General features: G+C 38.5%; 1 protein-coding gene across 1 annotated transcript in view; it reads right to left on the bottom strand.

The window, feature by feature from the left end:
* The window catches only part of LOC110828631 (zwei Ig domain protein zig-8), a 329,632-nt gene that overhangs the window by 27,493 nt on the left and 288,588 nt on the right, over window positions 1-13,551 (bottom strand). The window contains exon 3 of the mRNA XM_087344273.1: window positions 11,194-11,404. Within this exon, the coding sequence (XP_087200399.1) occupies window positions 11,194-11,404 (211 nt within the window). The remainder of the gene's footprint in view (window positions 1-11,193; window positions 11,405-13,551) is intronic.

Here is a 13,551-nt window from a genome sequence, read left to right as displayed (position 1 = left end):
CTGGAGGCTCAGATAATGTTACCTGTTCGAAAACTTTCTTGTTAGTGCATTATTCTCAGCTGCACGCTGGGCCATTCAAACAGAATATCGATAAGTTCGCAAGGTTGTACTGCAGCAAATGAATGGACGCCCGGGGCACTGCCTAGCTGTAACAGTCCGCCGTCGGATTTATGCGTTCTGAATTCCGAGCAGCGAGCAGCAGACCGACGGAGCATGCAAAGTAATGCACTTTGCATGCCCGACAGAACGTCGAATATAATTTTACTAATCGACTGAATGCCCAAGCGGTTTGTTAACGTAAAATGCAGATTCGGAGGTAATCGATAAGCAGAGATCAGCGGTTAAAGAAGCACGATTGACGCACTGGAAAAAAAATCCCAGGGGAAAAATACTGGCACAGTTATCCTGAGGGAAGATGACTGCCTTATGGGATGCGGCATGTAACCTTGATGATGGTGGCACTAAGCATCTGTGAAACGTCGGTCTGATTCGAACAGGCTACACGACACAAGAGTCACAGAATATTTGTTAACCTCGTGTATAGGACAAGCTTACCAAGATTTATTTTCTCTCTCTGTTAAGTTTAATAACGATTTCAAGAGCTCCGATTACATAGCGTCAAATGATAGAAATTAATAGGGGATAATAAACTGGTACGGTCGTGAAAAAAGCAGTGGTGAGCTAATCTAAAACATTATCCTAAAATTTTTGAAGGTACTGAGGAAAACCACGACGAACATCAGTCTCTGCGCCAAGGTTTGAAACCAGGGCCCCCGAAATCCGAAGCCGAAACGCCAACCACTCTGCCGTGGGGTTCAGTTTTCGTGAAAAGGAGAGATAGATTTTTTCACGAGTTGTGGAAAACATGCAATACGATAAACCGATATTTCCTTACAAAATAAGGAAAGTGAGCCAAACAAATAATTTAACCACACGTATAAATAATATTAAACAACATTATTTCAGTCTGTTCTAGCTTATATCCAGATGAAGTGATTTACAATTGCCACAGAGTAAGGGTTGTGTGTGATGTTACGATTATTATCGAAAATAAACGAGAATTGTCGACGTCGAAAAATATAATCGCCTGAGATATCGACAAACGAAACCTTTTTCGTTGTTGGGAATTCCCCTCTCTGCGTTTAGAAATACCGCGACGTTCTTTCCGAGTTTTTACGAGTCCCACATCGGCCACTTCATGATCTCCTTTAGCGGTTACTGCTGTGTCTTATTAGTTCTCGTTCGGGCACTACTACAGGGAGCTTAAAAAATTGGTTACCGTCACAACTCAGATCGTTCAAGCCCCAGATATCGCCGTAATCAGAGGAATATCACGTTACCAGTTACAAATACCAGCCGGTACCGTTATAATTTCTTATTTCTTCATTTTTCGACACTCTTCCAACTACATACGTTATAATTGTATATCCTCGAATGACAAAAATTAATATTTAGAAACTGCCGTGGTCTATTTAAAGTTAATGGAACAGTTATTTGTGCGGACTGAGGAATAAAATACAAACCCTGAGTCAGGACAGCAAAGGTAAACCTATCCTTGTGCTGAAGTACCAAACCTTTAAGACGAACAGCTGAGTAGAGGTTCAGCTTAATGCATTCTTAATCTTAGTACTAGATGTATAAGAATGGGAGGCTTGACGCTCTGTCCGTCATACCCCCGGTATTCATTGGAGAGGAGGGAGGGAGATCTATCTGAAACAGGGACCCCATTCGTCTAATCTGTAACTAGTCACAAAACCTTGAGATATCCAGCATATGATATTAATAAGAGTTACGTAATTAGCAGAGCATCTTTAAATGAACAAAGGAGAAGAATGGTTCAGAGTCAGTGCAAATTTAAAACTGTCCACATAATGGAGTTTTCAAGTCAAAATATATCCAGACTATTATTTTGTACTTCAATAGCGAACAGAAGCAGATAATAAATTCACTCCTGTATCTGAAACCATAATATAAACAAGCTGTTCTATGTAGAAAATTAATAACTGCTTAATTTAAAAATGAGAGAGGAACTTTCACAAATTCGACGTACAAATGTTTCCATCTTCGTCGTGGTTAAGCTGATAGTTCCTTCCTACCACAGCTGAACGCATTCGATGGTTCCAAGCAACTGACAAATAGCTTCTGTATTCTCCATACATCACTCTTTATGCTGGTTACTGAACTAAAAACGTTGAATAAATTCCTGCGAGAATTCGAATCGACAAAGATGAAAACTGCCAACTACCTGTATTCAGAAGCTTGTATTTAATATCAAGTTGACGCAATGTAGGAAACTGCATGTATCAGCTGATTTATCTTTGCGCTTTGTCATTTCATGACTAAGTACAGTGCTGTCATCGCATTCAGTTACAAGCGGAACACAATTAAAAAAGGAAAAGATAAAATAAATAAGACATAAAAAGAAAGAAGATAATTACGGATAATAAAACGCAAAGAGAAATGAATAAAGAGACAAACAGGGATTAGTCTTGTCAGCACATGCGATCATAAAAACACATACTCGTAAAATTTCTTTACATTATTTTCCACCTTCTATACAATGATTATTTTTCTGATTAGAATAAGTCCCGGATCTTTAAAATTAAATACAATTTTATGGATGTGTGTAGAAAGAGGCTGTCTCACGGTAGACGTCAAATGCGAGCAAGATTTTGTTATTCAATTCTAAAGGGTTTTGACGACGGTAGTTTACACTTAAAATTATTCGTTGTCAGGACTTTTTCCATAGTCTGTTTTTAAAATCACGACGTTTCGGAGGCTGGTTCTGTCTCCGTCTTCAGGTGAGAGGTACCTACTCTGTTGGGTCCCTTAGAAAGAGCTAGACTCTGACGCTGGACTGGTCCAGTGACAGAGACTAGCTCTCACCTGAAGACGGAGACAGAATCAGCCTCCGAAACGTCGTTATTTTAAAAACAGATGGAAAAAGTTGTGACAACGAATAATTTTAAGATTTTGTTACTCGCACGCACAAAGGCAGCCGGTTCGAATCCCTTACACGGTAGTAATGTTTCACCACGTTTATCTTCTTTGTAAAATCTGTACTTGCAGTGCTAATCCCCGTGCCATTAGCCTTCCTGCGTGGTTAAAAAAATTCGTCGCCTCTCAACACAGAACTCTCGAAATAAATTGTGACAATTAAATTGAGTCATCAGTCCTGCGTCGTAAAGTTGTAGTCAACCCTTTAAATGCTATGCACGAGTTTTCTAGCTTAAAAGCACTTAAATTTACACACAATTTATGTAGTGTTTCAGAAGATCAATGGAAGAAACTTACTCCGCCATCTCACGGCAAGTAAAACTATTAGTAGCTTCTCAACAATAGAAGTGATACGTTACTATGGAAAATAAGAGAAGGCTCTTAAAATAAAACCAGCATGAAAATCATTAATTGTTGGAGACATAATGTGAGTTTCTGAATGTACTGAAATATCTGGTGTGCATGAGACAGGAATGGGGAAGGAGAAGGCATAAATTAAGTGCTTTGTGAAAGGAAGGTGTGGGAGCCAAGCCGAAGGTAATGAAAGACCTTTGTTTCATCCCACTGCAATCCTGAAATTCAACAGCACGTATACAGCTGAAAGTTCTTGTTATCAGGAAACTGATGATCAAAGCTGAGTAGTTCATGAAATGAAGGAACATAGGATTCAGCTGATGAGCACCTCACAGAACACTGATCATTTTGGTTGTCACAAGTAGAAACACTATGAGTCATTACGCTTTGTAACCGCAAATCGGCCATTTTCAGGGTCATCATTACGTTCCACTGACTTCTGCCATCGACATAATATAAAACGATGAATGTGTATTATACATATCATGAAGTCGCTTCAGCTTGAAGCTGGAGTCAGTACAGATGTCCGAAACATCGATAATTAACCTGCTTCGACATGGTGTAGGACTTAAACACAGCAAAAATTATGAGTTCACCATTACTTTTCTTTCATATCGACCTTTGTACGCTCCTCCGAAAAAGTAATTTTTACGACGCAGACAGTACAACTTCAGCAGATTTTACAATCTTCATAAGTACACTGCCTAGCGCCTGAGGCAAATTTAATATAAGCATACATGATGTTTTGGGAAATATTGAAATCTTTTCACCAAGTTCAAAATTGCTGTCTTTTGCGTTGTTACGCAATATAGTCTGCTGGAATTTCACCGACGTATCATAGATGTTTGCTGCCACCATAATCGCACTTATTATGAAACCATCAAGCCCATCAAATACAACGGAAAACGTTTACCAGCCTAAAAGATTGTTGAATTCAAAAGACAACCATTTTGATTCTCATTGCCTTGACAACATCAAATTCTACTTGTCGCCAAGTTTCTATATTAGAACTTTTATTTAACGGTTATAACAGTCCAGAATAATGAGAAAAGATGAAGAAATAACAAAGAAGAAATGTAACAAGCATACAAAAGAATAAAAAGATTACGTATCTGCCATAGTTCAAATACCCAGAGTTTTAAAATGAGATTTTAGGAAAGTAATTACTTTCAAAGACAGCTTCTCCGTCAACAAAATTCACTCAAATTTCTTGAACCTTTCAACCATAACATACTTTCTTCTTTCAGACCACTTATCCTTTTCTTACTTCACACCAATCAACCAAATTATCTTTCTACTCTCTCCATTCTTGTCCATCTACTTCTATTTCTCAGGACTTACAAAGCCTCCGCGATAGCCTATCGTGAAGAAAGAAAACATGGCCGGCTGTTTGCAAGATTGATATGGCGAATATCGATTCATTGGTTGCTGGGGGTTGCAGAGTGATCTCAAACACAAACACTGGGGGTATAAAGGCAATCTTTGAACTCAAAAGACTACCCCAAGCCTCCCTCCAAGCCCCTTTCACTTACCTCAGCTTCCAGCACTGTCTTCATACAAAAACACCCCATCAGCAAATATAATGCAGACCGAAGCAGCGCCAATAATACGGCCCACCACCACCACCACCAACAAACACTTAGATAAGCTGAAAAACAGATACGTCCTAGTAGCCATAATCCTTACGCTATCACATCCTTAAAACTTTAGTTATTTAACGGTAATATTTCAATTACATAAGAGACAAATATGATAAATAATAGTGGGTAAAGATTTGGAATTAAGCGGAAATAATTTGTTCTAAGGTAGTGTACTGCAGAAGACTGAAGAAAATCGTGAAAAATCTTATCCAACATCCCCCGGAAACACGATCAAATTTCGAATCGGGTATGTGGATGAGTAAAATTCACTGACGCGACTTTCATATGGAGTTAAAAAACTGGATAGGTTATAATACTGAGTCTTAAGTTGAATCAGGAAATGAAGGAGAGTCTAAAGAGCATGCCACTAAAGGCACGACACAGAAGAAAATGTGATGCTTCGGAACCCTAAAATAGCAATTATTCCATCAAAGACATTAAGAACCTCCAAAGAAAGAAGCTTTGATGGTAGAAGAAACACCCTTCAGACCTCTATTAATATCTTAATTAAGAACCAAATATTAGACAGACCCTCGTTCAGCCGAGTGGTAACCAATACTTAAGTCTAGCTTTCAAAAGCACAAACGTCGCTTGGTGAAAACAGGAGAGGGTTGCAGGGGGTTGTGTTACAAAGTTCTATTTAATCAGCATTCAGTTTCAGGGCTGTTAATGTATTTATTTTACTCTGCGTCACTTTGACTTGTGCACTCCCTTCGCTTAACCCGCGTCTCTTATTCAGAGTTTGTAATTAGAATCTCAGGAAAAAAAAAAGGTTTAATGTGGTCTGTGGCATTATAATTACCGCCTGCAGTGTTCCTCATTAATCCCATTTTGTTTGGAACTGCATTCAGCCAAAGCTTTTGTCTACAAGATGGCTGTCTTCTGGGTTGTTACGCCGTGTAGTCTGGTATAAGTTTACCAACGTTTCAGAGGCCCTTGCTGCCTCTATCATCAGGGCGATGACCCGGAAGACAGCCAACTTATGATTCACCACCGTGAAAACTTAAATTCTACTTAGTCTACATGTCTATCTCTTTACGAGGCTTCATAATGACGAAAAGTTTCTGCACATTATATTCGCCTATGACAAATCTCACTTCAATTCTGATAGATATTTTACCAGACCATCGAAGCGGACCTAGTGGTTAGACTATTAGTCTAAGATGACTTGACCCTAAACCCTGAGTACGGAGAAAAAAGGTTCCTCCGAAACTTCGGTAACCACCCAGATGATTACACGGCGTCAGAAAGTCCACAGTCTAGAATCTCCGCAATAATTCTGATGAAGCGGAGACGGACAGCTGTGAAATTTTCTAGCTCTGTGGAACGTTGTCTAATTGGTCTACGAATATAAAAATTTTGGAATGACGTTTTGAACTGCCGATCCAAGTGCATGTATTTAATTAATGAAGTCAACCCTCACGTAAATAATGTTTAAGAATTCAATAAATACCCAAAAGAAAATAACTCTTCACCATCACAAACAACTGCTTAATGTTAAGGATATAATCCTCGTTTACTCTGAGAATCATACGAAACATCCATACAAAACGCAGAGTAAATTATTACTGAAGCCGGTGGGACACTGGGTTTCAAAGGGTTAAAGAACCTCGTGGAAAATTCAGACAGGAAGGGGCCAAATTGTCCCAACTTATTGACTGGTAAATGATGATAATAGATGATCTTGATTGGGACACTTAGAGTTTATAATGTGCCAATGACGAACAAACAATGTGGGTTGGATTGTTACGGTAAAAATTTGGCTTCGTTACAATGCAGATACAAGCAGCGCGTTTAGCTGAAGGTAGGGTGGCTGGGTGTGAGTGTCCGCAGATACACGGAACACGGTTTCAAATGCGACGACCATTATACAACGTACATTGTAATTACAACAGTCCAGCTGGACAGCTTTGGTGGTAAGGCAAACTGCACAAACATCAGAATAAGACAGCCACGCAAACATCATCATAACGATCATAACGAAGCAGCCTGGCGTAGTAGCTGATGACATCACAAGAGAATACAAGAAAGATGTTACTTCTAACAACACACTGTCTTAACAATTTGCCAAACAAAAATTCGATTAGACTACCATTATCTATACTGCGATAAAACTGTTGCACTACTGTACTGGTTCGATGAATTTACCTTTAAACTTCACAAGTATCCATGGAAATTCAATAATTAATTATTCGGTGTCTCTTATGACGTTACCATGGCGACATCATTATTTGCACTGCAAATATCCTCCTTATACGTGGTTTTAAATGTATTTATTTGACACCGAATTACATTCGCAGTTTTTACTAAAATTAAATAAAATTTAATGCATTGTGAATATACAAAAATGAATTTCATGTGTTCGAAGGCTCTGTGACTTCTGTTTACGAGACATGATCTACAATTTTCCTGTTTCGATCTGAAACATGTGGCATGACATTGACCGCTATCCGCGTGTTATGTTGTCCTCTGCTAGTATTCCCCAAGGAACCCGCCTGAAAGTTTGTTTTTGAGAACATGGCTCGGAAAAAGCACAGCTCTTCCGGCTGCACTGAGAGAAGAAATAATTTTCCTTTATCTTTTGTGTCTTTAATTTTCCATGCCTTATTTTTGTTTCTTTCTTCCTTTAAACATCTTACTTTCGTGGTTTTTCTCAGCATTTACAAATGAATGTTGTGATATTTCGTTAAAATAAGGCCACGGACCGTTTCCTTCTAGGTCCTTTATATTCATTATTCACAGCCACCTTCTTGTCACACGCTACATAAGATAATACTCGGTTAGATGATGTTATATAAACAAACAAACAAGTTAACATCCTATCGTTTATCTGAAGGGATACAAAAGATCTATTAAAAACGTCAAAAGAAAATAGTCTTCCCTCTGAGGTTCGAAGACATTCTTAATACGAAACAGAAAACAAACAAACAAACAGAATGACTGACTAACTAAGACACGAACCAGGGATCATGGATAGGCCACCTTGTTTTCTCAGTCCGTCTGCCTGTCCGACGCCCTCCTGTGTAATCGCGAAGTCCAATGTTGTTCTTCGCAAAAGTCATACTTTCCAGCAAATGAAAACTGACTCACAGAGAAGTGGCCGGGCGCCAAGAAATGGGAGCTGTTTTTACTGATCTTTGGGTCGAAAAAATAGTTCTCTGGCACGAACGTTGATTCTGTAGTTAATCACAGTGTGAGACCCTTCCGAGTTCGAAATCAACAAAGCACGAAATATTTTCACTTTGTTCTTTACTCTTCCCGTAGAGAAAGGGATAATTTACATACAGTTAGTTCTCACAGAGTCAACTAACCAACTAACCCAGCAAATAATTGCAAGAAAAGAAGATTTCTCGAGTCATAAATTAGACAGGTTTGACTTACAGCCCTAGAAGAATTTATTCTGTTTAGTCGCCGTGAAAACATTCCATTTTAACTACGTAACCAACCAAAAAACGAACCAAACACATTTCACAGTATTGCGTCTTGTTTCAAAAGTTAACAATCATTCGGCTGATAAAGAAATTTCCAGCGTTAAGGATCCTAAACTTCATTACAGTGTTCACAGTAAATCCGCCATCTTAATATTATAAGACACATGAACCGTGGTATAATGGCGGCAGTCAAAGCTTAAATCGTGATCTTAGGTTCTTAACAAAGTCCCGAAGGAACATGCTGCCTCCACCTTCTATATTAAAGCAGTTTAAACTAGTGACTCTTCTCTTGAGGTTTCTGAATCAAAGATGTACCGCATTTACTATACATTCCACATGCCCTGCCAATCAAATTTTATTGAAAATATTAGAAGAATAGCACAAATCTTTAATCCTTAGTTACGCAGTTTTCAGAAATATTATGTTTCTTTATCTCTTTTCGATTCAGTTTGTTACGAAACAGGCATAAAGAACATAAAAAGTGATAACAGAAGGGAGAAAGTGGGACCTTTAAGCGTAGGTGGGAGGAAAAAATTAAAATTCTTTTAGAAGAGGCTGTGAAGAACTACACTGGATTTAACTACATCGTTAAAGACGGAATTTCGAGTTACAAGAAACTACAAAATATGTAGATCATCTGAATAACTGTAAATTCTTCAATGGAAACTGTACCACGACCTCTCCGATACTAAGTACAAGATAACTCGATCACCATACGTTATAAGTTTCCATGGAAACATATGCCTATAGTGTGAAATAATTACAAAAACAAGCACGCAACTAGACACTTTTTTTTCATCTTCGCCTTTCAAGTCTTGTGTAGACTACACGCAGTATCCAAGTGCAGTAGATGTTGCCGCCTCAGAACGGCGCTCCAGCTAAAATGATTTGAAGCATCAGTGCTTGGTTGCCACGTACCTAACCACCAAGGCCATCATTTTGTTGTAAAAGAAAACAACACGTACTATAAATTCCTAGACTGAGGCCGAACGGGGAGGAAAACACTCGCTAAGGATTTAAAAGATAAAGTGTCGATGTGTCTTGTCATCACAACATGAAGACGTACGGGGGTGTAGTGATAATGCCAAAATCTTTCTGGAATTAGGCATTATACGGAGGTCAGAGATCAGTATGGCACGCCATCAGATTTATCCCTACTAAGAGCCTCTGAAACAGCAGAATGGTTCCAGAGCCGGTCTATAGGAGGAGAAGCAAGATAATTTCCTATCTCTGCTGCTAATCTAACCACAGCATTTCAGCCCGTAACTAGGCACTTTAATGCCTCATAATTGGTCCCAATTAAAGAATTGTACTGCGTAAGAACTGTTCGTGGTTTACGAATGCCTTCAGTAGCTCAGGCTGTGAACTGTCGAATGATGGGATGATTAATGAACTGGTAAGGACACGAAAGAAAGCGACAGTGTCTTAATTAAAAGTAGGCCTATTATTCCGGTATCTACCTGGAGGGACTGATGAAAACCACGAAAACGCCCACAGGACATCTTTGTCAGATTTGGGGTTCTCTGAGTATGTCAATGTTATTCTTCTGGGTTGTGACGCCGTGTAGGTTCGTAGGCAGATAGTAACGTTTTGGAGAACCGCACTTTCTCCATTTTCAGGGTTGGAAGGTGGTGACAGTATGTTTCTCCGATATTCTAGCATCTATCGACGAGTCTACAAGGCGTCACAGCTCCGAACAACAATAGCACCACAGTAAATCTGTCTCCGAATCGAGATCTCGCGAATGCGGAGTGTTATAACTCGGTCGCGATATTCGGTGTAAAATATCGATACGTTTTACTTTGTAACGCACGAAGAAGTCAATTAGACGTAATTTTAATAACGGTCCTGAGACTTTTCAGAAATCCGACCAAGTTGCACAAATCATATCAACTATCAAATGTTGCATGTAAGTGCATCTGAAACAGGAGTCAATCACTCGGTCGCCAGAACCTCGTTTGTAACAGTGGCATGCTTCATATAAAGACGAGGCTGACATTAATGCAGAAGTGCAACATGGTTTACGCTCGAGGCAATGTGCGATCAGTTTCTGCGATGTGTAACCAGTCAACAGTTTTTCCATCATTTAATCCACGCGCTTGACACCCAGCTTTGATAAAGCTCATAGTCTAGGAGAAACAACACGCTGTATTAGTAATTTCTGCTATGGACTAGAGATGGCTCTGTAACGGTGTAGATCAGACAAACACTGGTGTTACAGCGGACTGACGTGTTGTTGAATAATACACAGAGTAACCGCTTAATATTGTCTGCTGTCATCTAATGACGCATTGTCTGAATCATACGGGGCTTTATTGCTATAACGGGCACTCTGATGTGATTACAAGTAGCTTTAGGTATAAATAAGTATAAGCAAGCTTGCTTCCGTCAAGGTAATTCTCCATAGAGTTCAGAATACGACACTAGATGGACAATTGAGTAATCAGCTTCACGCTTCAGCAAGATTGATCCTGGTGAATGCGCTTACTGTACCATATGACACGCGGCTGGGTGGGCTCCCAGCAGGTATGACGTAGTCATTTAAAGCCGCGACGTTTCGGAAATTGGTTAATGACTAAAAATAATAAATTGGTCACACACAAAGCCAGAAACTCTAAATAGTATTTCAACCTGTAGTTGAGGATAAAACAGGGCGGCCAGAGCGTGCAGCTAACCACATATCGATTTAGAGAAAAGGCATAAAATATTACCTCCGTGTATTCTATACGCCTTCACAAACAAATTCTACTCAAGGCCCTGTGTACCCTTACCTATGACGTTGAGTCGAAAAGGGAGACTCATCTTGGGCTCCGTATTGACTTGGCACTCATAGATTCCTGAATCACGTTCTTGTGGGAATTTGATCTGTAGTGTCCAGTTATCAGATTTGTCTGGTCGCATAACTTGAAATCTTGCGTCACTAGTGTAGGTCAGGATACCGGCTGTCAGAATGTGAAGATCTCTCTTCCGGATCCACGAAACCTGTAAAAAATCAACAGAGAAACAGGAGTTTGTGGCGGTTCACTGGCCGTATAAGTTAATTTCTTGGGGTACAGCACGGCAACATCATCGTAACATTTTAATAGTGACGATTTAAAAAGTGTAGAGCCATAACGATTCGTCCTACGTAAATTTTCTAACACCTGAGTTTGGAAACACGTGATTCCCAACATTCGCCTCTTTATGTGATATCGTATTTAGCCAGAGTTTGCACATGGCCTCGAGCTTATGTGACATCTGTATATAATTAGCAAATGTAGCTATGTTAGGCAGGTTCTTTTAAAAGTAATTTTCATTTAAATAACTATATATCTAATTTTTTATCAAACACAAACTAAATGCTTACAACTACAGGTACATTTCAATAATTTCCTACATTCATATTTAGTAAACTTTATAACAAAAACTTCAACAGAGCACTATAATCCATTAACTAGGAAATGACAGCCTGTTGAAAAAAAGAGACTATTTCAGAAGATAGCCATTTTCATATTTGCCGTCGTACGAATCTCAAATCTTACATTTAGGCAATACATTTTATCAGTATTTATGATTTATTACGAACGTGATAGCAGTTGATTTGAGGTATCTACTTACGAGTACATATTACGTCATATCCCCTTATAACAGTTAAGAGTCATCTTTGTGAGAACCTCGAATCATATTAAGATTTTTTCAGACCACCATTAAACGTAGGTAAAAAAACTAAACATTATGAGTTATTAGATGTGTTTCCCTGAACACTATTTTCAGTGAACTGACGAACATTTAGCAAAGTATGTAAAAGACTGGCTTCGTATTGTGTTTACATAACCTATATGTCATTATTACATAAATTTGTTGGCTGGCATATGTTTTGTTGACTTTTAAGTTGCGGATTATTCACAAGGGAATGTGTGATAACATAATTTACGCGTATGTCTGCAAATATGGTAATATAAATGATGTTATGAGTCAACAATGTTGTGAATCCTCTAACTGTATTCCAAGAATTGTACATACACAAGTTTGTAAACGAGACGGCAGATACATTCAGGTCAAAGACTGCAAGTTTATTTTTTGTCTAATATCACGTAAGCATTCAGAATAGAAACTGCTGTTGCTTTCATTAAAGAAAACGAAATGGTATTCTATGAACTTCATTCAATAAATGAACCTGTAAACATCCACACTCAATAACAAATAATAAAAATGTTTAAAAATACGTTAAAAGGAATTTAGAAAGCCATTAAATTACAGCACGCCTTTGTTAAGAATAACAAGACAGATTTTTTTAAACAACAGGTTAAGTGAAAAATAAGTACGGACCAATGAAATTATTTATATCACACTCTATTTCTTTTTCATAAAAGAGAAACGAGTTAAGAGTCACAAAGCAAAGGTGATGAAAGAAGAAAGCTAAAACCCACAGGACCGTGTGATGACTAAAAGGAAAGCCAAGAGGAAGCCGTACGTAATCGAGGCGACGATCGATAATTATTTGAACTCGCAAAAGACATACACAAGTGGAAGGAGAATAAGAGAAACTGAACGTTTGAGATTCCTGGGATCAAGTGAGGAAATACCTTTAACAGAGTGATTGGTAAATGAAGAAGCGGACTTCCCGATTACAAAAGCTCCAGCAGCTGAAACAATAATCACTACTTCAATTACAGCCGGCATGCAGACAGAACGCAGGAAGGAACTAACTCAGATTAATACCTGAAACGCTGATAGTTATCAAAGTAGTCGAAACATTTCCCATTTCTGTGGTCAAAAATTTCATCATATCCAAAGAACCCGTACATGAGACAATATCCTGGTGAAACTAAATCCAGTCCATACCATAACACCCCATTAATAAAGACCCATTTTAATATTATAACTCATCTACCAACAGGTCTCACAAATTTTCAGCTCCCTTGATATTTCTATAGCAATATTTTCTATGCGTTTGTTATTTTTCCTACGCGTGCTAGATGCGCAAACTATCTAATAGTTCTTGATTTGATTATCCTAACAGTATCATTTTTGCATGAATAAAATTCTCTACAAAGATAATAAAACAGCGTGGACGGAGAACACGTACAGTCAAATAAAATCTATGAAAAGTACCAAAACACATGGAAAAAATTCATAAAAATCTAAAT

This window comes from Zootermopsis nevadensis, unplaced genomic scaffold, assembly GCF_977971745.1.
Source record: "Zootermopsis nevadensis isolate Lab colony 2312 unplaced genomic scaffold, Znev_1.0 Znev_ptg000007l, whole genome shotgun sequence".
NCBI classification, from domain to species: Eukaryota; Metazoa; Arthropoda; class Insecta; order Blattodea; family Termopsidae; genus Zootermopsis; species Zootermopsis nevadensis.
The sequence above is the reverse complement of the archived record's forward strand: the minus strand, read 5'-3'. Positions and strand labels throughout refer to the sequence as shown.